Source organism: Saccopteryx bilineata, chromosome 6 (genome assembly GCF_036850765.1).
Source record: "Saccopteryx bilineata isolate mSacBil1 chromosome 6, mSacBil1_pri_phased_curated, whole genome shotgun sequence".
NCBI classification, from domain to species: domain Eukaryota; kingdom Metazoa; phylum Chordata; class Mammalia; order Chiroptera; family Emballonuridae; genus Saccopteryx; species Saccopteryx bilineata.
The window spans coordinates 168,851,347-168,875,312 of record NC_089495.1 but is presented as its reverse complement, the minus strand read 5'-3'; the positions used below and the strand labels follow the sequence as shown (position 1 = coordinate 168,875,312).

The 23,966-nt window shown below is 46.6% G+C and overlaps 1 protein-coding gene and 1 non-coding gene across 8 annotated transcripts in view; both read left to right on the top strand.

Annotated features, from left to right (window-relative positions):
* Positions 1-23,966, top strand: part of RIN2 (Ras and Rab interactor 2) — a 248,557-nt gene that overhangs the window by 109,022 nt on the left and 115,569 nt on the right. For 2 of the 7 annotated variants that reach the window (XM_066234877.1, XM_066234870.1), the window contains exon 1: positions 23,875-23,953. The exons of 1 other annotated variant lie outside the window; for it this stretch is intronic. In XM_066234877.1, the coding sequence (XP_066090974.1) occupies positions 23,890-23,953 (64 nt within the window). In that variant the 5' untranslated portion in view covers positions 23,875-23,889. Of the gene's footprint in view, positions 1-21,202; positions 21,420-21,568; positions 21,713-23,863; positions 23,954-23,966 lie in introns of those variants that run through there. 4 more of the 7 variants (XM_066234872.1, XM_066234873.1, XM_066234876.1 and 1 more) reach the window with 4 other exon arrangements.
* Positions 2,567-2,642, top strand: TRNAD-GUC (transfer RNA aspartic acid (anticodon GUC)). Its single transcript has one exon. It is a non-coding gene; the product is annotated as a tRNA-Asp (tRNA).

The window sequence follows — 23,966 nt, the reverse complement described above, 5'->3', positions numbered from 1 at the left end:
TAATCTAGGCTGGGCTCAGCTGTGCTTGGCTCCAGGTCATGGGTTGATTCGGGTCTACTGCATGTCTCTCATCGTCCTGATGAGAGCTGAACTCTCCAGGGTGTGTTTCTCTCATGGCGGGGGTAAAGGCACTGGAGCATAAGCTCAACTGCAAAAGCTCTTCTAAATCTCTTTATTCTTGCCTGACCTATCGTGGTGCAGTGGATAAAGCGTTGATCTGGGAACACTGAGGTCGCCAGTACAAAACCCAGGGCTTGCCTGGTCAAGGCACACATGGGAGTTGATACATGTTCCTCCTCCCTTCTTTCTGTCTCTCTCTCTCTTGCTCTCTTTCCTCTCTTTCTAAAAATGAATAAATAAAAATCTTTAAAAAAATCTATTTATTCTTCCCTGGCTGGTTGGCTCACTGGTAGAGCTTCAGCCCAGCGTGTAGGTGTCCCAGGTTCGATTCTCAGTCAGGACACACAAAAGCGAACATCTGCTTCTCTACCCCTCCCTCTCTCCCTCTGTCTGTCTCTCTCTTCCCCTCCCACAACTGTGCCTTGGTTGGAGTGAGTTGGCCCTGGGTACTGAGGATGGCTCCATGGCCTCTGCCTCAGATACTAAAATAGCTTGGTTGCTGAGCAACAGCCCCAGATGGGCAGAGCATCACCTGGTAGGGGGCTTGCCAGGTGGATCCTGGTTGGGGCGCATGCAGGAGTCTGTCTTTCTGCCTCCCCATTTCTCACTTAAGAAAACAATCTAGGCCCTGGCTGGTTGGCTCAGCGGTGGAGCGTCGGCCTGGCTTGTGGGGGACCCGGGTTCGATTCCCGGCCAGGGCACATAGGAGAAGCGCCCATTTGCTTCTCCACCCCCACCCCCTCCTTCCTCTCTGTCTCTCTCTTCCCCTCCCGCAGCCAAGGCTCCATTGGAGCAAAGATGGCCCGGGTGCTGGGGATGGCTCCTTGGCCTCTGCCCCAGGCGCTAGAGTGGCTCTGGTCGCGGCAGAGCGACCCCCGGAGGGGCAGAGCATCGCCCCCTGGTGGGCAGAGCATCGCCCCTGGTGGGCGTGCCAGGTGGATCCCGGTTGGGCGCATGCGGGAGTCTGTCTGACTGTCCCCGTTTCCAGCTTCAGAAAAATACAAAAAAATTAAAAAATAAAAAAAAAAGAAAACAATCTACTTATTCTGTTGACCAAAGCATGTCATATGACTAAGCCCACTGTCAAGGAGGCAGGGAAATAGTCTGCCTCTATTGAGGGGGTCTGCAATTTCATGTGGCAAGGGTGTGGACAGGCTGGGAATGAAGGATTAAGATGTGGGTAACATGATCAAGCTGAATTTTTTGTCAGCATGTCCAGGTTGTTTATGATCACCTCTCAGAATGGACTCCCACTAACTAACCTCACACAGCTGACACATAAGCCAGGATTTGCAATAAGAAACCTAAATATATTGTAGACTAGGATTATCATCCACTCACTCACTGTATTCTTTTCTTGTAAGATAGCTACTTAGAGAAAGACAACGATATGATTTTATTTACATGTGAAATCTAAAGAATAAAACAAACAAAATAGAAACAGACTCATAGATACAGAGAACAGACTGACAGCTGTCAGAGGGGAGGGGGCTGGGGATTGGGTGGAAAAGTGAAAGGATTAAGTACAAATTGGCACAGAATAGTCACAGAGATGTAAATCACAGCATAGGGAATATAGTCAAGAATAGGGTAATAACTGTGTGTGGGTATTGGAAACATTAGGGAGACCGCTCTGTACAGTCATGATTTTCTAACCACTTTGTTGTACATTTGAATCTAATACAGAGTAATATTGAATGTAAACTATAATTGAAAAATAAAAAAATATATAGAATATAAATAAAAAATAAAGAAAGTTACTTAAAGCACCAAATCATCATTCAAACTGTGCTTAGCAACATGAGAACAGAACAAGGGCGTTGGCTGGCTGACCTTAATGGCCCAGACTGTCCAAGTCTGGCTGCTGGAGGCCTTCATCTCCAGCACCGGAAAATAGCTGCCTAAGGGGCACTGGGCAGACCACCCTGACCCTAGTTTAGGTGGGAACAATGCCAACCTATTTTCTAACCTATTCTCTGATCATCCTTAACCCACATTCTTTCTTTAGGTACAAGGTCAGTGATTCCTCTATAGCAGGGGTCCCCAAACTTTTTAGACAGGGGGCCAGTTCACTGTCCCTCAGACCATTGGAGGGCCAGACTATAAAAAAAACTATGAACAAATCCCTATGCACACTGCACATATCTTATTTTAAAGTAAAAAAACAAAAAGGGAACAAATACAATATTTAAAATAAAGACAAGTAAATTTAAATCAACAAACTGACCAGTATTTCAATGGGAACTATGCTCCTCTCACTGACCACCAATGAAAGAGGTGCCCCTTCCGTAAGTGCAGCTGGGGGCCGGATAAATGGCCTCAGGGGGCCGCATGCAGCCCGCGGGCCGTAGTTTGGGGACCCCTGCTCTATAGCTTTCAAATTGATATTGAAATTATTCCTTTCTGACTACAAACTGATCACCATATTGAGCATTAAGATATTTGTACCCTGGCCGGTTGGCTCAGCGGTAGAGCGTCGGCCTGTCGTGCGGGGGACCCGGGTTCGATTCCCGGCCAGGGCACATAGGAGAAGCGCCCATTTGCTTCTCCACCCCCCCCCTTCCTCTCTGTCTCTCTCTTCCCCTCCCGCAGCAAAGGCTCCATTGGAGCAAAGATGGCCCGGGCGCTGGGGATGGCTCCTTGGCCTCTGCCCCAGGTGCTAGAGTGGCTCTGGTCGTGGCAGAGCATCGCCCCCTGGTGGGCAGAGCATCGCCCCTGGTGGGCGTGCCGGGTGGATCCCGGTTAGGCGCATGCGGGAGTCTGTCTGTCTCTCCCCGTTTCCAGCTTCGGAAAAATACAAAAAAAAAAAAAAAAGATATTTGCAAAACTCCTGAGCCACCCAATTACTTAGCTCTTCAGATAAGATGCTTTACATACTCATTAGTTGCTTTAAAATTGCAATGGGAATTACAACTGATGGCATCTTACAGTCCCTGTTGGCCATGTGGTCATGAGATGGTTATCACATTTGACATGTGTATGAACTTGCTTGTTATTTCGTGGGACCTGACTGGATAACTATAGCTCCAGTGTTTCAGTCAAAAAAGCATTTAGGGACCATTGAGGACAGAATAAGAGTCTAGTCAGGGGTCCCCAAACTTCTTACACAGGGGGCCAGTTCACTGTCCCTCAGATCATTGGAGGGCCGCCACATACAGTGCTCCTCTCACTGACCACCAATGAAAGAGGTACCCCTTCTGGAAGTGCGGCAGCTGGATAAATGGCCTCAGGGGGCCGCATACGGCCCATGGGCTGTAGTTTGGGGACGCCTGGGGTTGTTGTCTGAAAACTTTACATTGATCCTTTCTGTAAGATCAAGAAAATGCCGACATCTGAAATGCATAGTTGAGGTCAGAGGCAGGGAGGAAAGCCTAGAGTCAGTAGTGAGGCATTCTTTTAAGAGAGCTGCACAGTTATGTTCTCAAAAGATTGGGCTCTGTCTACGAAGAAGTTTTAGGACTATATTAATTGATTTATTCGCTTATATTTTCCTTAAAATGTGTGCAGATCAATTACAATAACATGGATGGACCTTGACAACATTATACGGAGTGAAATAAGTAAATCAGAAAAAAAACTAAGATGAATCCATACATAGAAGGGACATAAAAATGAGACTCAGAGACATGAACAAGAATGTGATGGCAACAGGGGCGGGGGGTTGGGAGAGGGGGATGGGGTAAAGAAGGAGAGAGGGGTTAGGGGAGGGGAGGGGCACAAAGAAAACCAGATAGAAGGTGACAGAAGACAATTTAACTTTGCGGGAGGGGTATACAGCACAATCAAATGTCAAAATAATCTAGACATATTTTCTCTCAACGTATGTACCCTGATTTATCAATGTCACTGCATTAAATTTAATTTAAAAAAATGTGTGCAGAAAAATTATATATGACAGCATTGCATTGTAAATAAGCCTTCTAGGTTTTAAAGGCTCTGAATAAGATTAAAATCTAAGGGACAAGAAAGCATTGTGTCATGGTTTATTTGGCAACATTTGGCATACTAGGGGTGTATAAAATAATAGTTCTGTTACTGTCAATAGTGTCCTAGGTAATAGTATTTCTCCCTGGTTCGATCCAGTGATGGGTCACTAGAAATGGAACTAGAAACATGAGTGGAGTGATCACAGACCCTGCAGCATGGCAGGAAATGAACAAACAGGAAGAGAGACTGCTTTTCGTGGGACCATTTAAAGACTATGCATATTAGAATATCCGGCCTCATTTTTAAAAGTTTTACTTTTATTGAGGCATATTGTTTGTACAGTAAAAGTGAAATCTTGGCTGTCCAGCTCAGTGAACTATATGCATACACCCCTGTAGCCGCCACTCAGATCGAGGGGCATCTGCATCACCCCAGATAGTTTCTTTGTCAGTACTACCTCCACACGAGGGTGGGCACCACTCTGATATCTGTCAGCAAGGTTTTGCTTAATCCATGGCATAAAATATATACATTTTGTGACTGGCCTCTTTTGCTCAACATAATGTTTTTGAGATTCATCCATGTTGTGATACAGATCAATAAGTTGTTCCTTTTAATTCTTGGGTACTTACCTATTGTATGAATGTACCACAATTGGTTTATCCATTTTTATGTTTATGGATATTTAAGTTGTTTCTAATTTCAGTTATTATGAATTGAGTTTCTATGAAAATTCTTGTACATATGTCTCTTTGTTGACACATGCACTCATTTTTCCTGGATGTATACCTAAAAGTAGAATTTTTTGTTATAGTGTAGACATAGATAGATATTAGTAGACATTGCAGTTTTCCACAGTGGTTGAACCAAATTTTACTACTAGCAGCAGTGTATAAGAGTTCTAATAGCTCCATATCCTTGTCTTCCACTGACCACTTGATGTGCTCAGTCTTAGAAATGTTATCCATTCAGCTGGTTTCACAGGTAAATCTCATTATGGTTTTAATTTGGAATTTTCTAATTAGTATTGTAGTAACATTCAACACTTATTTATTTATTTTTTATATTTTATTTTTTGGTATTTTTCTGAAGTGAGAAACGGGGAGGCAGAGAGACAGACTCCTGCGAGGCACCTGACCGGGATCGACCTAGAAAGCCCACTAGGGGGTGATGCTCTGCCCATCTGAGGCATAGCTCTGTTACAACCGCAGCCATTCTAGTGCCTGAGGCAGAGGCCATGGAGCCATCCTCAGCTATGGGCCAGCTTTGCTCCAGTGAAGCCTTGGCTGTGGGAGGGGAAGAGAGAAATAGAGAGAAAGGAGAGGGGGAAGTGTGGGGAAGCAGATGGGTGCTTCTCCTGTGTGCCCTGGCTGAGAATTAAATCTGGGATTTATACAGGCTGGGCTAATGCTCTACCACTGAACCAACCAGCCAGGGCCTGAACACCTTTTTATATGCTTTATATTTGGGTATTCTGTTTAGTGAAGGGCATTCAAGTCATTTGCTCCTTTTCAAAATTTGTCACCTTCTTAATGGTTTTCAGGTTTGTTAATTTTCTAAAATATATTCTTGTCATAAATTCTTTGTTAGTTGTTTGTATTTAGAATATCTCCCATTCTTTCTTTGGTTTGTTCATTCACTTTTTAATGAAGTGTTTTGTTGAACATAGTTTTAAACTTTAATAAAGTTTAACTTACGTCTTTTTATGGTCTATCCTTTCTAAATTTTTTTATTAAAATGGTTTGTGCTTCCTCTTTTTTAAAGTGAGAGGAGGGGAGATAGAGAGACAGATTCCCACATGTGCCCCGACCGGGATCTGCCTGGCAACCTCAGTCTTGGTCCAATGCTCAAATCAACCAAGCTATCCTCAGCACCTGAGGCTGGCTCAGACCAACAAGCCAGGGCTGGTTCATGCTTTTTATGTCCTGTTTAGAAATCTTTGCTTACCCTTCTCTTCCTTCCTAATAACCCTGTTTCTTTTGCCAATTCAACTGCATGCCTAAGCCAATATTTTTTTTTTGAGTTGGGAGAATGGAAATCAGGTCAGGCTAAATCTGAGTGAGGCAGGATAAGTGCCAGAGGTTAAGTTAGGAAGGTGAAGTCTGCAGATTTGCGAAAAGATTGAAGCAAGAGGTCTAACACTGTTAGGTTTTGGTCCAAGGACCTGAAAGGAAAGAGATATTCTAGTGGCTTTCTGGTTGGGTGACCGGATAATCATTTTTGTGCTGTTCAGCTCACACTGTAGCTGTTGGGGTATTTTGAGAGTCCTGTTCAACTTCTTTATAAAATTAAATCCTTTTCATGTTCACCACCCCTAATCTATTACTTAGAAACACTAAAAAGTCAATGAAGTTCATATTTTTTAGAGACATCATGTTAATATCTAGTATCCATTATTTTTTTCCTAAGTGCTCATCATCTTAATAATCCTTTCTTGAACATATTCAGGAAATAAAACCTTCACTTGGAATGACATTTACCCATCTCTTGCTGACTCCTTCCCCATTCTCCATAAGCTTTCCTTAAAAAAAGATCAATGTCAATAATTCCATGATCTCATCTGTTTTCCTACAGTCCAGGGTAAATATTTGGGTCTGCTTTTCATAATGAGACCCTGGCGGGCTTGGCCAGAATTGCCCAGACAGTGGGTACAAAGCCAAGTGGGAGTTGGCAGGAGGCACAGGACAGGCAGGGAGAAGGCGGGACCACTGTAAAGGCTGTGGAGGACAGAAGCATATGTCTCAGACTGGATTTAGATTAGCTAGGGGCAGCTGAGTTGAGACTCAGGGTTTGGGAGATGGGGTCTGGAGGCTGTGGGACTGTGAAGCTTTATTGGGAAGGCAGAACAGCAAGGTAGTGGGAACAGAGCTTCCTGCTAGGCCATTCCAAAGTTTGTTGGGACAGCAGGGACAGAAATGATTCTCCTAAGAGATAGTAGTTGGCGGGAACAAGGTGGGAGTAGCCACTTAACATCCAAGAAAGGGAGTTGGATGAGGCCGGAAAGATGCCCTTGGGCCTCTCCCCTCAGGAGTGAGTAGATGAGCATGGTGAGGGCTCTTGGAATCAAACATACCTGGTTCTAGTCCTGGCTCTACCACTTACTAATTGTAGGACACTGGGCAAGATGATTCTTCCATCCTAAGATTGACAAGAGAATCAAATAAGATTATACATATAAAATGTTGTTTCCCATTTTCTACCATTTCCTTGGCTGTTCCTTCCTGGTGCCACACCCAGCAGAGAGCATTCAGTCTTTGTCTTTCTGTTCCACTTTGTTGTCCTGGCTCCACTTTACAGCTACTGTATCATGAAATAAAACCTTCCTTCCCTTGGACACTGGATAGCTTCAGCAACAGAAACTTGTTTTCTCACAGTTCTGGAAGTTAGAAGTTCAAGACAAGGTGCTAGCGGGACTGGATTCTTCTGAGGCTTCTCTGCTTGGTTTGCAGGTAGTCACCCTCTTGCTGCCTCTTCCTGTGGTCTTTCCTTTGTTTATACATGTTCCTGGTATTTCCCTGTATGTTGTAATCTCCTCTTCTTATGAGGTCAAATTGGAGAGGGCCACCTAACAATGTTTGTTTGTTTATTTATTTATTTATTTATTTGAGAGAGAGAGAGTGTGTGGAGAGGAGAGATGAGCAGCAGCAACTCAGTAGTTACAGCACTTTAGTTGTTCATTGATTGCTTTTCATATGTGCCTTGACGGGGGGGGGGGGGGGCGGGGGAAGGGGCTCAAGCCAGCAACCTTGGGCTCAAGCCAGTAACCTGGGGATCATGTTGATGATCCCATACTCAAACTGGCAACTCCACCCTGAAGCCAACAAGTTTGTGCTCTAGTCACTGAACCTCAGGGTTTCAAACCTGGGCCCTCAGCATCCAGGGCCAACACTCAATCTGCTGTGTTACCACCAGTCAGGCCTGACAGTCTTACTTCAACTCCATTATTTCTTAAAGGCCATATCTTCAACTACAGTCATATTCTGAGATACTGGGGGGTAAGTCTCAAACAAATGAATGTGGGGGAACAAAATTCAGTTCACGACAGGTGCATGCTGACAGCCGCCGCACTTGTATCTCTAGTACCTCCCTCCTCCCGTCAACGGCCAGATCTGAGGTACTGCCTCTTGAACTCGAATTCAACAATTCTAAAATTCAACTCATCTTTTCCTTAAGTTCTTGCCTTCTTTGCCAGCTTGTGGATTTATATAAGAGGAGTCCTATCTCATCGGAGTTTCATCAATTGTTGAATCAATTCTATTAGGAAAAATCAATAACAGCAGCGTGTGTATGCCAGGAAAGGGGCAGTATGAGTTGATAGCCCGGTGTTAAACATGGTATGTGAGACCTCTGGATTCATCAGTGGTCTCTAACACTTGCTTTCTCTTGCCTTACGCCTTATTTCCATATTGATAGAATTCGGGTTAATTAGGATGCCAGCTTCTCCTGGGTGCTGTGAGAATTATATGAAACCAGCCTTGTGGCACCTGTCAGTTTCTGTCCTTTCCAGCCTGACTGCTGGCCCTGAGCATTGGCATCTTTCTGCCCGAAGAGGGCAGGAGCCAGCCTCAGCCACAGGTGGTGGGAGCTGCAGTCTCTGGTACTTGCCCTGGAACCCTTGCCAGGAGGCTCACTTCTGGGGGAACTAAACTGTGACAGTATGTTATGGCCTGAATTGTTTGTGTCCCCCCCCCCAAATCATATGTTGAAATCCTAATGACCAAGGTGATGGCATTAGAAGGTGGGGCCTTTGGGAGGATCTTAGGGCACAAAGGGGGAGACCTCATAAATGGGATTTGTTCCCTGATAAAGGAGACTTCACAGAGCTCCTTGTCTGCTCATGTGAAGACACAGCAAGGAGTCGGCCACCAAGAACAGGCCCACACCCACCAACGCTGGTACCTGACCTTGGACGTCCAGGCTCCGGAGCTATGAGCAGTAACTTTCTGTTGTTTGTAATAGCTGTGGGGTTTGTCATGGCAGCGCCAACAGACTCAGACACACTGTAGGAAAGCTTGGCTCAGTGCCCAGCATCCAGCAAGTGCTCAGAACTGTTGTTGCTTCTGCTGGGTTTTTTTTTTTTTTTGTATTTTTCTGAAGCTGGAAATGGGGAGAGACAGTCAGACAGACTCCCGCATGCGCCCGACTGGGATCCACCCGGCACACCCACCAGGGGGCGATGCTCTGCCCCTCCGGGCATCGCTCTGCCGCGACCAGAGCCACTCTAGCGCCTGGGGCAGAGGCCAAGGAGCCATCCCCAGCGCCCAGGCCATCTTTGCTCCAATGGAGCCTCGCTGCAGGAGGGGAAGAGAGAGACAGAGAGGAAGGAGAGGGGGAGGGGTGGAGAAGCATATGGGCGCTTCTCCTGTGTGCCCTGGCCGGGAATCAAACCCGGGACTTCTGCACGCCAGGCCGACGCTCTACCACTGAGCCAACCGGCCAGGGCCCAGCTTCTGCTGTTTTTAAGTTGCTCATCAGCAGAAAACAGAGGCCCCCGGGGGGAGCGTGGCCTCCTGGTGCTGTGTGTATTTGCGTGCTGAGGTAGAAGGCCTGTAATGGGCAACAGGGCCTCTGAGAGCTGGGCTCATAATGGCCAGATTATAGCATGCATTTTCAACAGGGCTTTGGCCTCAAGGAGCCAAAAATTGCTTTTTGGGAGGGGCTAAAAATTTTACTCTTTTTATGTATAAATTACAAAGGTACATATGACATATAAACAAATATACAGTTTATCTGTGGTATTACAATTTAATGAGGAGTCGATGAGAATAAAATGGCTGAAGGGCTCCTGGAGGGGTGCAGTAACAATAACACACACATACGCACCCCCCAGTTCATAATGAACAGGACCAGTTACTGTGGATGTTATCCTGGCTCTGGGCCATCCCGGGCAGCACTGTTTAGTTTGCAGGGTTCGTGTCCTCTTCTCTGGAGCAGGGCGTCAGCAGTTGAACATTCATAAAGTTGTTTGGTTAAGTATGCCCAGCGAGGCACCAGGATTTTTGGCAAAACATCCATCTGTTGGTGGGTAAGATTTTCCTGGTTCTTATTACAGCCAGACTTGGTTACAGTTGAGAATCATGAGGCTTGGCTCTAACGAGCAAGACGACCTGCTCATCCCATGTGGGTCCTTTGCATCCTTCCTTCCTGACTTCTCAAAGCTGCTTCTCCTCCTGGCTGATAGCATGGAATTTGACAAAAAGAAAAAAGGACCAAATTCTTTAGTTCCAAACCACATTTCCTTTGGCAAAGTATGATCGTTAAAGAGTTTTTTAAATACAGCTCTCCTACAGACATATAATGGCATGGCTGAAAGATTTATTTCACCCATTAAGAAGGTATCAGCAGAATGGCCAAGATAGTTCAAAGTGGGATACAGGAGACTGATGCATTCTTTAATCAGTTCAAAGCAGGGCTGCTGAAATATGCTTGCTAACTTAGACACAAAACTGGTTACTGGCCTACAGGACAATCAAACCATGATCTTTTGAGTTATTTTCTGCTGGACAAATGTAGTTTGTAAATTATTTTTGGATGATTATATCTGGATATTTTGGACAATTTTTCTTAAATTATCATCTAGATCAGGCGTCCCCAAACTACGGCCTGAGGCCATTTATCCGGCCCCGCCATCCGGAAGGGGCACCTCTTTCATTGGTGGTCAGTGAGGAGCACTGTATGTGGCGGCCCTCCAACGGTCTGAGGGACAGTGAACTGGCCCCCTGTGTAAAAAGTTTGGGGACCCCTGATAGATTCACCTTAACATTTTCTATACCAATCGATACGGGCTGTGAAATCTTAACAAGCTTTCATTCTTCATTATCCCTTTTGAGTATCTGAAAGGCTACATGAAAATTTTTGTCTCTTTCACGTCAAAGGCACCTAGGAGCTAAGTGCTTTCAATGATTGGTTGCGAATGTTTACAACATCCTTGTATGTGACATTTGCCTAAATACTCCAACCGTGGTTAATTTCAAACTACCAATGTGATGTCATTGAAGGCAGAGTCGGGAAGAGTCGTATACCATTCCTATTGTGAACCAGTATTTTCTGGTTCTAGCACTTCATCGGGTGTATGCTGTGACATTATATATATTTATGGGTTATAGTCAAGATAGTCAAGTTATTTCCAAAAATGTAGAATTGTGGTCACTAGGTAACTATCTCAGAAAAGCCCGAAAGATCAGCTCATCCAATGGTTCTAAAGCTGTAACTCCTGAAACTTCAGTAGTCCTTCAGGGTCCATCATGAGTTACACGAACTTAATTCAGTTATATTTTTGAAACCTACAATGAAAGTATACACATATATGTGTAGGAAACACATAAAGAAATATGTTGGGACTAATGAGTACCAAGTATAGAATTCCTGTAACTTCAGAGAGGGATGTGAGGCTGTGATATGAAGGGGAGGGATCACAAGGGCAGTGAGTGCAGAGGTGTGCGATACTGCCTTTAAACTTTTGCATATCTTTTTTTTTTAATTTTTTTCCAGGGACAGAGAGAGAGTCAGAGAGAGGGATAGATAGGGACAGACAGACAGGAATGCAGAGAGATGAGAAGCATCAATCATCAGTTTTTTGTTGTGAGACCTTAGTTGTTCATTGATTGCTTTCTCATATATGCCTTGACCGTGGGCCTTCAGCCGACCGAGTGACCCCTTGCTCAAGCCAGCCACCTTGGGTCCAAGCTGGTGAGCTTTTGCTCAAACCAGATGACCCCATGCTCAAGCTGGCAACCTTGGGGTTTCGAACCTGGTTCTTTCCGCATCCCAGTCCGATGCTCTATCCACTGCCTGGTCAGCCAACTTTTGAATATTGTAAATATTGCACAATAAATTAACAAAACACACACCCATAAATGCATTCTATATCAAATTCCAAAGCTTCAAAAGACACTAACACACCAAATTGTGCTACCAGACTTATTTTTTGGTACACATGATGGAATAAAGTATTCTCCTTTTCTGTTCAATTAAACATTTTTTAGTGTTGCATGGTAAGCTGTTCAAAACATTAAATTTCTGCCTGACCAGTTGGTGGCTCAGTGGATAGAGCGTTAGACTGGGATGTGGAGGACCCAGGTTCAAAACCCCGAGGTCACTGGCTTGAGCGCAGGGTCACTGGCTTCAGTATGAGATCATAGACATGACCCCATGGTCTCTGGCTTGCACCCAAAGTTGCTGGCTTGAGCAAGGGGCCACTCGCTTTGCTGTAGCTGCACCCCACCGCCTCCTCATCAAGGCACATATGAGAAAGCAATCAATGAACAACTAAGGAGTCACAACGAAGAATTGATGCTTCTTATCTCTCTCTCTTCCTGCCTGTCTGTTTTTTTGTTTTGTTTTGTTTTTGTCTTTGTTTTACAGAGAGAGAGTCAGAGTGAGGGATAGACAGGGACAGACAGACAGGAACGGAAAGATGAGAAGCATCAATCATTAGTTTTTCGTTGCATATTGCGACACCTTAGTTATTCATTGATTGCTTTCTCATATGTGTCTTGACCATGGGCCTTCAGCGGACCAAGTAACCCCTTGCTTGAGCCAGTGACCTTGGGTCCAAGCTGGTGAATTTTTGCTCAAACCAGATGAGCCCATGCTCAAGCTGGCGACCTTGGGGTCTCGAACCTGGGTCTTCCGCATCCCAGTCTGACGCTTTATCCACTGCGCCACCGCCTGGTCAGGCTGCCTGTCTGTTTTTATCTGTCCCTCTCTCTGTCTCTCTCTCTCTGTCTCTGTCACAAACCAACAAACAAAAAACATTAAATTGTCTCTTAAGAATCTTCTTTTATGTAATAAGGCAGTGGAATGTGCTTTTAAATTTTAAAACAATTTCAAACAATAAATGTGCAAATGTGATAGAAAGAATACTAGCATGATATTTATTTACCCAAATTGATCAATTTTAACCTCTCACCACATTTGCTTTATCATTCTCTCTGCCCTACACGTGCACGCATTTGTAAATGGTTTGAGAGTAAATTGATGCATCCTGTCTGTGTTACTTAATACCTCAGTGTTTACTTCTTAAGAACAAGGACATTCTTATGTTACCACAATACAGCTGTCAAAATCAGGAAACTTTACAATGATGCAATAATGTCTAATCTATAGTCCACGTGCCAGTCTCACCAGTTGCCCCACTAATGCCACTTAAAACAATTGTATTTTTTGTTTTTACATGTAGGAACCAGTCTGGGGTCATGTATTGCATTTAGTTGTCATTTCTCCTTAGACTCCTTCAATGTAAAATGAACCTTCAGCCTTTCTTTGTCTTTCAAGACCTTGACATGTTTGAAGAGTTCAGAGTGGTTGTTTCTGCAGTGACCCTCTGTGGTGACCCTCAGTTTGGTGCATCAGATACTCCTCACAAGTGGATTGAATTCGTGTGCTCTTGGTGGGAATGCCACAGAAGAGGTGATGTCCTCCAGGTTTCTCTGTAGTGGGAGGTTTTTAAGAGCCATTATTGGCGGGAAACGAGGGATAAATCAAAGGGTGCTTTTCCAGATGTTTGCTGGTCTAAAAGTGATGTTTCCAAAGCCACTCTACAAATGTCATCTCACTGGGTGAGTCAGCCTGCTCTCAGAGCTTTGAGGCATTTTTGTGGCCCAGAAAGGGCAGCGTCAGCAGCTTGATGTGTGGTGGGGGGTGCCAAAGCCATCAGTGTCCCCACGTCTGGTGCGGGTGCCCTGGTGTGCAAAGAGCCGAGTTAAATTCTACGGCAGGAGCTGACACTTCCCGACTGATCGCTGAGTGTGCTTGTCCCCTGCCTCGGTGACGTGATATTTGTGCAGTGTGGGTTTCTTGAGGTTTCCCCACTTTCCAGTATAAAATGAGGACAGTTTTTCTTCTGAGCCAGGGCTGCTAAGGTGCTGGGCCACAAATCATGAGCCGCCTGACCCAGGCTGGGACAGCAGCCGCTCAGAGAAAAACAGGAAGCTAGAACATATGCACTTTCCACATATTGACTAAATTATGCATTTCTCAGCGGTTCCATGTGGCTTGAATAACAGGCTAATTTTCCTTCAGAGAGTAAAATACCCAAACTAAGATGTATTTTATTGAATAACATTTTATTTTAGTGAATTATTTAGTGCCCAGCACTATTTTAAGTACTATCACAGATTTACTGAATTCATTCCACAGATTTTTACTGGCCGGGAAGCACGTGGTGTCGGCGGGGCAGATGCTGCTATGTGCTGCTTTCTAGACGGGCCGGGCACGCTCAGCACATTAGAAATACCCAGGCGCTGCCCTGCACGGGCACACAGCCTGTGGGCGAGAACCAGAAACACATGGTTATCACAGCACAGAGGCTGTTAGCAGAGGCATGGGCACCCAGGAAAGGGCAGGGCTAATGGCAGGGATGGTGAGGGTCACACAGAGGAGGTGACAGTTGAGGCAATACAGACAGTGTTTATGAAGTGAAGGGGCACTTGAGACAGACTGTTGCAGAGATACAAAGATGTAGCAGGTGGGGGCTCGCAGGAGGGGTCAGAAATGGAAATAAAGGTTTGAGTCAGGTTGTGAAACACTGTGTAGGACAAACTACATTAAAGAGCTTGGCTTTCACGTTCTCAGTGTCAGGGGCATCTTGAGTAGGGTTTGTGGTTTAGAATCAGGTTTCTCACACTCGAGGGGAGGGTTTCTGGCCGGGAAGGCCCTCGCTCAAGTTAGACCCTTTGGAGGGAGCTGACTTATACCTAGATATGTAAGGTGGGGGGGGGGGTAAAGCCTGGAGCTACCACAGCCATGTCACCACCGGTCACACTGAGGGTGAGCCGCACTGATCCCGGGAAGGCAGAACCAGGGGCCAGGAAAAAGCGGAGGGGAACAGGGTCTCGTTGAAATCACAGAGCCCTGGTTTGGCACATGCTCAGCACGCCCGCCACTGGACTCCACGGCATCCCTTAGTCACGTTTACTGCTTAGCGATTAAGTTTCTATCTTAAGATAATTTCAAGCTTCCAGGAGAGCTACAAGAAAAGCTCAGAGAACTCTGGTTTGCCACTCAAGCAGATTCACCGATGTGTATCCTTAGGCGCCATGTGCTGACTCTTGCTCTGCCCGCTGACAGCGGGTTGCAGACATCAGTCCCTCTGTCTTCCCTGTGCGAGTCTTGAGAAGGGGGATCTCCTCGTATGTCCCCACGGGCCTTTCATCCAAGACTGGAACTTAATCATTGATAATGGTATTTTTATCTACATCACAGATCCCAATTTTTAACAATTTTCCCCATAATGTCTTCTCTAGCACGTTTCTTTCTTCAGCGCAGAATCGTGTCATGTGGGGTGCCAGCTCCCTTCCATCTCTTTTAATTGGGAAAGACCCCCCAGCTTTTCTTTGCCCTTCATTACGCTGATATTTCTGCACAATCCAGGCCAGCTCTTTGATGGCGTCTTCCTCCATTGGGGTGTATCTGACGCTTCTCTAGGATGAGACTCGGGTTTCACACCGCCCGTTGGAACGTTCTGTCATTGCTGTGTTCTTGGGGCGCCGTGTCGGAAGCACACAGCTCTGTCCACCCTCGCTGGGGATAGTAATTTTGATCACCTGGCTGAAGGCTGAGGTGTTGTCTAGTTTCACCAGTGTATGGTTACTCCTTCCTCTTGCGGTTCCTAAGCAATCTGTGCGGAGACTCTTTTTAAGCCAATTTGAGTTGAGTTTTCTGTTACTTCAAACACAGAAGTTCCTCACTGATGATGGAAGGGCTCAATGGTATTGTGGGATTCGTTGCTGACCACCATGTAGAAATTAGCAAGAGATTATGAAAAGGAAAATAGGAGGAGTTTCTTAAAAGCTTTCATTGTGGTCAGATGGGAGCAGAGCTAACCAAAGGTATCCTAAGAAGACGAATGATTCGGTGACACTTTGTATTTATCTTGTTAGGGCTAGACCAAAATAAAAATAAAAAGATTCTTTATTAATAAAAATTGCATTCTCCTGTTCAAAATAGTTGTCATTAGTTGTACCTACTGTCACATAACATTTAAACTTATTTGCAGATTTGCAATAATTTGCAAAAACTGTCTTTTTTTTTTTTTATCACTGTTAACTGGATAATGTTAGTTACACTCACAAAAGATGGTGGTTGTTTACAGGGACATACAAATTTTGCAAAATATGTTTTGTTTTATTTCTGGCAAAAGTATTTTTATTATAAATTCAATAACTGTTGAGCAAGATTCCTAAGAGAAGTAGTGAGCCAGACTCTGAGACAAGAGTCAAGCACAAGTCCTTTAGTGGGAGGTGATCTCAGGGGAAGCCAGGAGGAAAATCGGGACGGCAGACAGGAGGAAGCAGCTGTTAAAGTGCATTATCAAGTGTTGGGTGTGTGTGTGTGTGTGTGTGTGTGTGTGAGAGAGAGAGAGAGAGAGAGAGAGAGAGAGAGAGAGAGAAAGAGAGAGAGAGAGAGATCTGTGAGTGTCTGGGTTTGGGTGCCCCAGAAGCGGACCCTGACAGAAGAAGTCAGGTGCAGATAGTTTAGGGGGAGATAAAGGGACTCTGGTAGGAGAGTGTGGAAGTGGGGAAGGAAAGGCAGCCCTCACAGGGGTGACTGGAGCTCAGTCTCACTGGGGACCCCGGGGTAACGCCTGCCTCAGAGCTGCCTCACCTGAGAGGTGAGGAGGCTGGGTCAAGGTGAGGCAGGGCCCATCTGCTCTAACTAGCGGTTATGCAGTGCATGTGAGGGCTTCAGTCTCATCTGCCCGGGACTGCCGGCTGAGGCCACCTGCCACGCGCTGGTCTAGCTTTGGCAGTGTGCTGGGAGGAGCCACAGCGTGCAAATGCCATGTGTGAAAAGACTCACCAAGGACAGGGGTGTGCTGTGTGCTGTTCCCTACTGCACTTCTGTGGGCTCTCTGTTCCGGCAGCGGCAGAGCCCGTCTGCGGGGCAGAGCACTGCTGAGGTTGCAGTGTGGGGTTGGGAACCTCACAAAGGGGCCCTGATGGCCCAACCAGAGAAGAGGAATACTCCAGTCTAAGGAATGGGTTGTGAGCAGGGCAGCAGCCTGCCGGGAGGGGACCGTTCCTTTGGTATGGCCTGCAGGGTCGCCTGCAGCCACCCCAGGCTGGGGATGTGTGGACTTGAGGGAGCTGCTGGGACAGTCCAGGCTGCGGCGCAGGGGCCTGGATGGACGTGGAGAATGGGAAGGAAGAAGAGAGGCATTTGAACAGGAAGACTGCAGAGCTGCGGGTGATGGAGGCACAGAGAGCCGCCCCCCACCCCCACCCCGGGAGGTTTCAAGCCTGCTGTTGTCATTAACAGGGAAGCATGGACTTCAGAGGAACGGAATGTTAAGTGGAAAGTCAGTATTTGAAGCTACACTTTTAGAGAAAGAAACCAAAAATGAGTGCTTTTTTTGTACTTTCTTTATAGACAGATATTTCTGAGTTCAGAAAATCAGGTAAGATAGGCAGAAGAGGGTGCCACAAATGCTGGGCTTTGTTTTGCAGTGTTGCTGTTGTTTTAAATTGGAATAATAAATAAATAAATAGTTGCTATCCAGAAATAATGCACAAGCCTGCCAACTGAGTGGTCTGACATCTGTCTGCTCTGTTTGTACACCTCGATGAAACACTAAAGGGATAGAAAATAATCTAAAGCAGGAAGCGGGGGGGGGGGGGGGGAAAGGCCTGACAGAACAGGCTCTGTGCAGAAAAGTTTGGTTAAAATAGAAGCTTCCAGGTGTAGGGAGCCCCATGTTTGTAGAGAGGGTGCCAGACAGCCTGTGATACGTACGGGCCGGTGAAACGGGCTCTGAGGATGAAAGCCCTCTGTAAAGCAACACACCCTATGCCAGCTGGGTGGCGGTCCCCAGAGCAGTGGGGCTTTGAGCTCTCTTACATCCAGACTCCTTCTCACCCCCTTTTGGGTTGGGCCAATGGGGACTGTGGGAAGTGGTTTGGTCCAGCCTTGAATACCTACATACCCTGTCTTCCCTGGTTTAACAAAAGGACTCTCAGCCTTCGAAGAACAGGAGGGTGAGATCTTCAAGAAGGTGAAAGCGTTAGCCTCTGATCTTCCCCTTTGCTGGAGACCTATTCTAGCCACCTAGCGGAAGGGAGGCTTCCTTTTGGCATGATAATCAGCTTACGTGGTTCTCAGGCATGGGATCTGCTTTTCTATTATCTGCAGCACCTGAGGTCAGTAGAAGCTGTTGTTAGAGTGTCATAAAATATCCTCAGACCCAAAGCAAGTGCGCTCATGAAGGGAGGCCTGATCTCAGACACAGGGCTGAGATATTTTTCAGTGTTTTGACCTCTGAGACGAGGAGGATGCTGGGAAAGGAAAGGCAGCTGGTCTGGGAATAAGGCAGGATTGGAGGAGGAGGTCTAAGATGGTAGGTCCATAGTGAAGGGTGGCTAGGCTAGTGTCTTAGAATAGCCAAAGGAGGAGCACAGTGGCTAGTGCTTTAAAGGAGAGGTGATGACTTCTTAAGCTGGAATTAACAGCAAGAAAGAAATTAGGATGCTCTTGGCTGTTGACTCCAAGTCTATCTGTCTTCTCCAAGTGCCCCAAGAATGTAACCAGGGCCTCTTGTGACCAAACCTTACACTTTGCAAACCAAGACCTACGAGGCTGGGAGAAGAACAGAAGCAGTAGGTAGCTGTGTCCATTCTCTCGTGGGCCCTGGAATCATCTGACCCACCCACCCAGTAGTGCCCTAAGGCCTGAGCGAGAGGGACCTCTGCCCTGGGCTGTGTGCTTCGTCACACTTTAGCCCGGGGACTCTGCATCTCTCTGATGGATTTTTTGTTTTGTGGTCTCTTTTTTTTGACAGAGACAAAGAGAGAGTCAGAGAGAGAGAGAAGACAGATAGGGACAGACAGACAGGAACAGAGAGAGATGAGAAGCATCCATTCTTCGTGCAACTCCTTAGTTGTTCAGTGATTGCTTTCTCATATGTGCCTTGACCAGCAGAACGAGTGACTCCTTGCTAAAGCCAGCAACCTTGGGCTTCAAGCCAGTAGTGACCATGGGGTCATGTCTATGATCCCACACCCAAGCCAGCGACCCCTCGCTCAAGCTGGTGAGCGTGTGCTCAAGCCGGCAACCTCAGGGTTTTGAACCTGGGTCCTCAGTGTCCCAGTCCAATGCTCTATCCACTGCACCACCACCTGGTCAGGTTGTTTTGTGGTCTCTAATGAAAATGTGATGGCTTGGAAATACACCTGGAAACATTTCTAGAATTCTTATATGGGCAGAAATGGAAGAGCTAGGGACTTGTGGAGCACAAAGCAGGTCTGTGGGTTATAGGGAAAGGAAAGAACTCAGATCACAGACTCCGTAGAAAAGTTCAACCACCGAGAGAACATGAGAACTCCCTAGGCCAATGTCCTTGTGTTTCAAAGTGGTTTAAAAATGTTTTTCCAGCAAATTATGTGGGTCAACAGCATTGTATATGTTCCTGACATTTGATCTTAACCTTGTCATTCTTACAGCACTGGTTCTCTCTTTCATTTTACACTTTGAGGAATCCATTTCTTTCAGCCTAGATGATGTTGCTATAAAATCTCATGCACTGATTTACCCAACAGACTTTTACTGAACATGTATGTACCAGGTACTGGGTAAGGCAGGGGCCCCCAAACTTTTTACACAGGGGGCCAGTTCACTGTCCCTAAGACCGTTGGAGGGCCGGACTATAAAAAAAAAAAAACTATGAAAGCCCTGGCTTGTTGGCTCAGTGGTAGAGCATTGGCCTGGCATGCAGGAGTCCCGGGTTCGGTTCCCGGTCAGGGCACACAGGAGAAGCACCCATCTGCTTCTCCACCCCTCCCCCTAGAGAGGGGGAGGGACCCCCCTCTTTACCGAGGGGTAAAATGAGGGGCGATGGATGGGAAGTAAGAGAAGAGAGGCAGTTTCCATCCAAGGAAAGAGGAATTTCTAGCCAGCAGGACTGCCCTGGTGCGAGGTGCACACTGCCCTTGGGGAGGGGGAACCAGCAGAGCTTCTGCAGCATGGCCCAGGCAAGAGCCCCTGAGACACCAGTTTTCCGAGGGGGGAGGGGACCTTCACCGGAATTAGCCCCATCTATAGGCCTGTCCTGTCTTCAGCCGAAGTGCACAGTCTCGCCCTGAGCACTTTGCTAAAAAAAAGAGAGAGAAAAAATTACTATCCTTGATTATTCTTGGAAAAATCGAGGTGCTGAGCATTGTTCCTATTTCTATTTAAAAACACAGTTATTGAGTGAAGAGTCTGGGAATACAGCTCTTTGCTTCTGATTTTTTTTTTTTACTTCCCACAAACTAGTTCCTCTAATCGTTTTCATGATTTTCTTTTTAATTAAAAAAAAAAGTTCGACTATTGACTGAGGGTAAATCTGCACTGGATAGCGATACAAGATGCTTCAAGAAAGAAAAAAACCTTAAAATTCCCATAACTTGGATTGTCAAGCCAGAGCCTGGAATAGAATTTTTCTGTCCAACTTCTAAAAGCTGTGTTAGTACAAAGAAAATTATGAAAATATTCACAGACAGGCCCTGGATCCAGACACAGCCACCCCGCTTGCTCCTACCTCTCTAAGTAAAGACAAAAAAGCCCTGGAAAGAGAGAAGACCCGCCGTCACCAACAGGAAGGTGAAGTGCACTTCTGGGGGTTGGCCTGGCCCTGACAGGTCCCCTGCGGTGAGTCACTTTCTCCTCCTCCACTCAGTTTGGCTGTAAAGTAATTATAATAACGAGATCTTGTTTACTAAGAACAGAAGTCCACTTTGTCTCGCTAGGAAAAAAGAAAAAAGGTAGTGATGAGAAGGAAAGCTCTCGTGGCAGCCCTCCCAGCAGCTTGCTGACTGGAATAAGCTACATTTCTTTTACATTGAACTGTGTGGGCGGCGAGTGCCAGCCTAAGTTACTGCTGCTCCTCCTGTGGGTTTGCACCTGTGATCTCAGACAAATGAAATAGGAAGGGTATAGTTTGACCAGATAACTCAAGGGCGGAGGGGAGGACAAGGGGAGAGGAAGGAAGAAGGAGGACACAGCATGGACCCTCCCTCCATCTCTCCAAGATCTGGCCTGTGTCCAGGTAGAATGAAAGCGGGAAGGGTGCCAGTGACTCAGCCCAGCCCCATTGATGAGTGAACTGGGAACTGGGCACTGGGTGTTCCTACCCCCGTCCTCCAGCCTGCAGCTGAGGTCCGGGCAGCAGAGCCTCGGCGCCTGTCCTCAGTGGCTGTCTGTGGAATGGCTGGGAAGCCAGCCTTGAACGGTCTTGCTCAACGGCAGTCGGGGCAGCCTGGAGCCTGGCCAGGTGACTCAGCGAGTCCTTTATGCTGAAATTTCAGGACAGACCTTTACCTCAGCAGTAGCTCTTGGGGCCACATGGAAAGCCACAGCAAGGTCCAAAGTGACAGAGCCTGGTGTTTCTGGAGAATGAGGTATGATCACTTCCTGCCTTTGTCTTTTAGCAACTGAAGCAACCGGCTTCGTTTACATTCCTTCAGTGGTGTTGTTGAAGAGGCTTGGCAGCTCCAATATGTTTGCAGTGTCCTTTAGTCCCATTAGGACTTTTTTTTTTCTCTGCTAGCTTTTAGCTAGTATCTGGAAAGATCCATTGGACATGCTGGGCTGATTTTTTCAAGAATCCGCTGTACAACTTCAGGGACACCAGTCAAGGAACAAGCTTGCACCTTCTAACTTTGGAGGAATTTTACAGCCCCTGTCGACTACGGTACCTTTTTTTTTTGTTTCTTAGTCTGGCCTGTCACAGGGGTGGTTTTAGGATGAAACTGCTGGTGTAACCTCTGGGTGGTGGGGTGGGTAACCACAAACGGGAAGAAGTAATCATTGTAAATTCTATTAAATTTCTGTCCATATTGAACCAAGGTGTTGGAGGTTATGGTTTGGGAAGGAAACTCTTGCTACAGCAGGAAAGACCATAATCCAAACCTTATTTTGGGCTCTTAAGAACTTTATTATTAAAAATTAGAATAATCTATGATGTGTAGTCCACTCGGACTTCATTCCCGGGGAGGACCTACTGTGGAACTTGGCAGCCTGTTCTTATCACTGGATCGCATCTCCGTCCTGGAGCAGCCTTTTGAAGAAGGAGTGGACGCAACCTGCATCTTCTTAGATAAATGTGATGGATCTCCCTGCCCCGCCCGGAATCCGAAAGCGGCCGTGTCATTGAGGACTCCTGAGTTTGAAGTGCACAGCTGCATTTTGAGGCAGCTCACTGAGCTAGTAAACTTCTGGAATCCATACTGCTCCATCGCTATAGGCAAAATTCTCTGCCTGTCGTGGCTCATCAGAAGGGTTTGTGCACAGAAACTGAACAGAACAGAGAGACGCAGGTCTGGAAGGGGAGTGAGGTCCTGGCTCTCGCTGAGCCGTTCCTTAACTGCTGCGTGGTGTCAGTTCTCTTGCTGAGAAAAACGTCTGAAAGAAAAAGAATTACAGACTTCAAGCTTGGTTTCAAGAAGTGTCCTTTTTTATTTGTGCACTTCTGGGTCGAAACAGTTATAGAGCCGTTCCCATTCCGCTCTTCGTTCTGAACACGGTGCTGTGTTTTCTTTCTGGAGTGGCTCCAGCCTGTGAACTGTGTTAATAAGGGATGGACTTCAAAGGCCTTGGCGCTGGGGTTCCATTATATTGCTGAGCCTGAGAACCTGGGCCCTGGAGTCAGCAGAATGACAGCAGGAAGCTCACCAGTCTTCTTAGGAGGTTTCTGGAAACTGGCCTTCAGCCACTGGGATTGCAAGTGGAAAGAAACACAGGAAAGACACCTCCGAACCTTTAAAGTAACCGAGCAGGGAAGCAATGACTAGACTAGGCGACTATTTTGGAAAGAGGTGGTTGTGCAGTGCGTCCTCATTCCCCCCCCCCCCCGTGGGGTTCCACGGGCTGCAGCCCACTGCGGATGTGAACAGAGAGGCAAGCCGTGGGGCTGGAGTGAGCCTGTGGCCGAAGAGCGTCACTCACTCATGGGGATGCAGTTCTCTGCAAAGTGATGATGCCGTTCTGCGTGTTGACACGTCCCTCTGCTGCTGCTGGCTCTCTGTTCCCAGCTCGTGATGAAATAGCCTCAGTGAACTGGCAGTGATTACCATGGCTTTGGTGGCCTCCGCTCCATCCCCAGAGCCAAACCCATTGTAATACCTTAATGTCGCAAGAGATGTTTTCACAGAATCTGTATTTCCTTTACTGTCCCTCACCTGTGGGTGTGGTTAGGGCCAGCTACCCCTGGTGTATATTATGGTGAGCAGAAGGGATCTTGAGCAGGAGGTCTGTGTTATAATTGCTGCCGTTCCGGCCTTACCGGGTAGGGAAGGTTTGGGGACGCTCCTCAGATCTCCACAACACACTTGGCCTGGGGCGAGCCCAGCTGTCAGGGTGTGTATGTATTTTATTTACAAGTGGACATTGAAGGATTTGTGACCAAGAAGGAAGAGTATCGGGTTTTAATGCTCGAATGAGGGAAATTCCAGGCTCACATAGCCAGGGTTTATGATTCAGAACCATATTATGCCTTTAAATTTTCCTCCACGTTCCAAAGTGCACCCCTATCTGAGGTTGTCATGATGCTGTTTACATCTGTTTCTTACACAAATTGACCTCTGTAAAGGGACATGGACTTTCATCGTAATCTTTGATTTCTAAGGAGAAAGAGGGATTGATTCCCAGCGCCCTTGTGTTGACCTTTCCTGGAGGAGAGGGCTGGCAGGGCTAAGGATGACCTCATCCCATGCCAGTAGGACTTCTGGGGACATCCATGGCCTTCTTCCGCTTGTCCCTGTGATCAGCCACTTTTAAGTTCAGAAGCTTTGGAGTACATTGCGGGGACATCTAATATTGGTCCCTTTAGGACTCGTGTGGGAAGTCAAGCAAACACACACAGCGGTCATTATGCTTTCTGCTGTGCCAGGGACCTTCCGCGGCAGCGGGAGAAGCGGGAGGTGGGGCAAGAGAGGTGGGGCAGAATC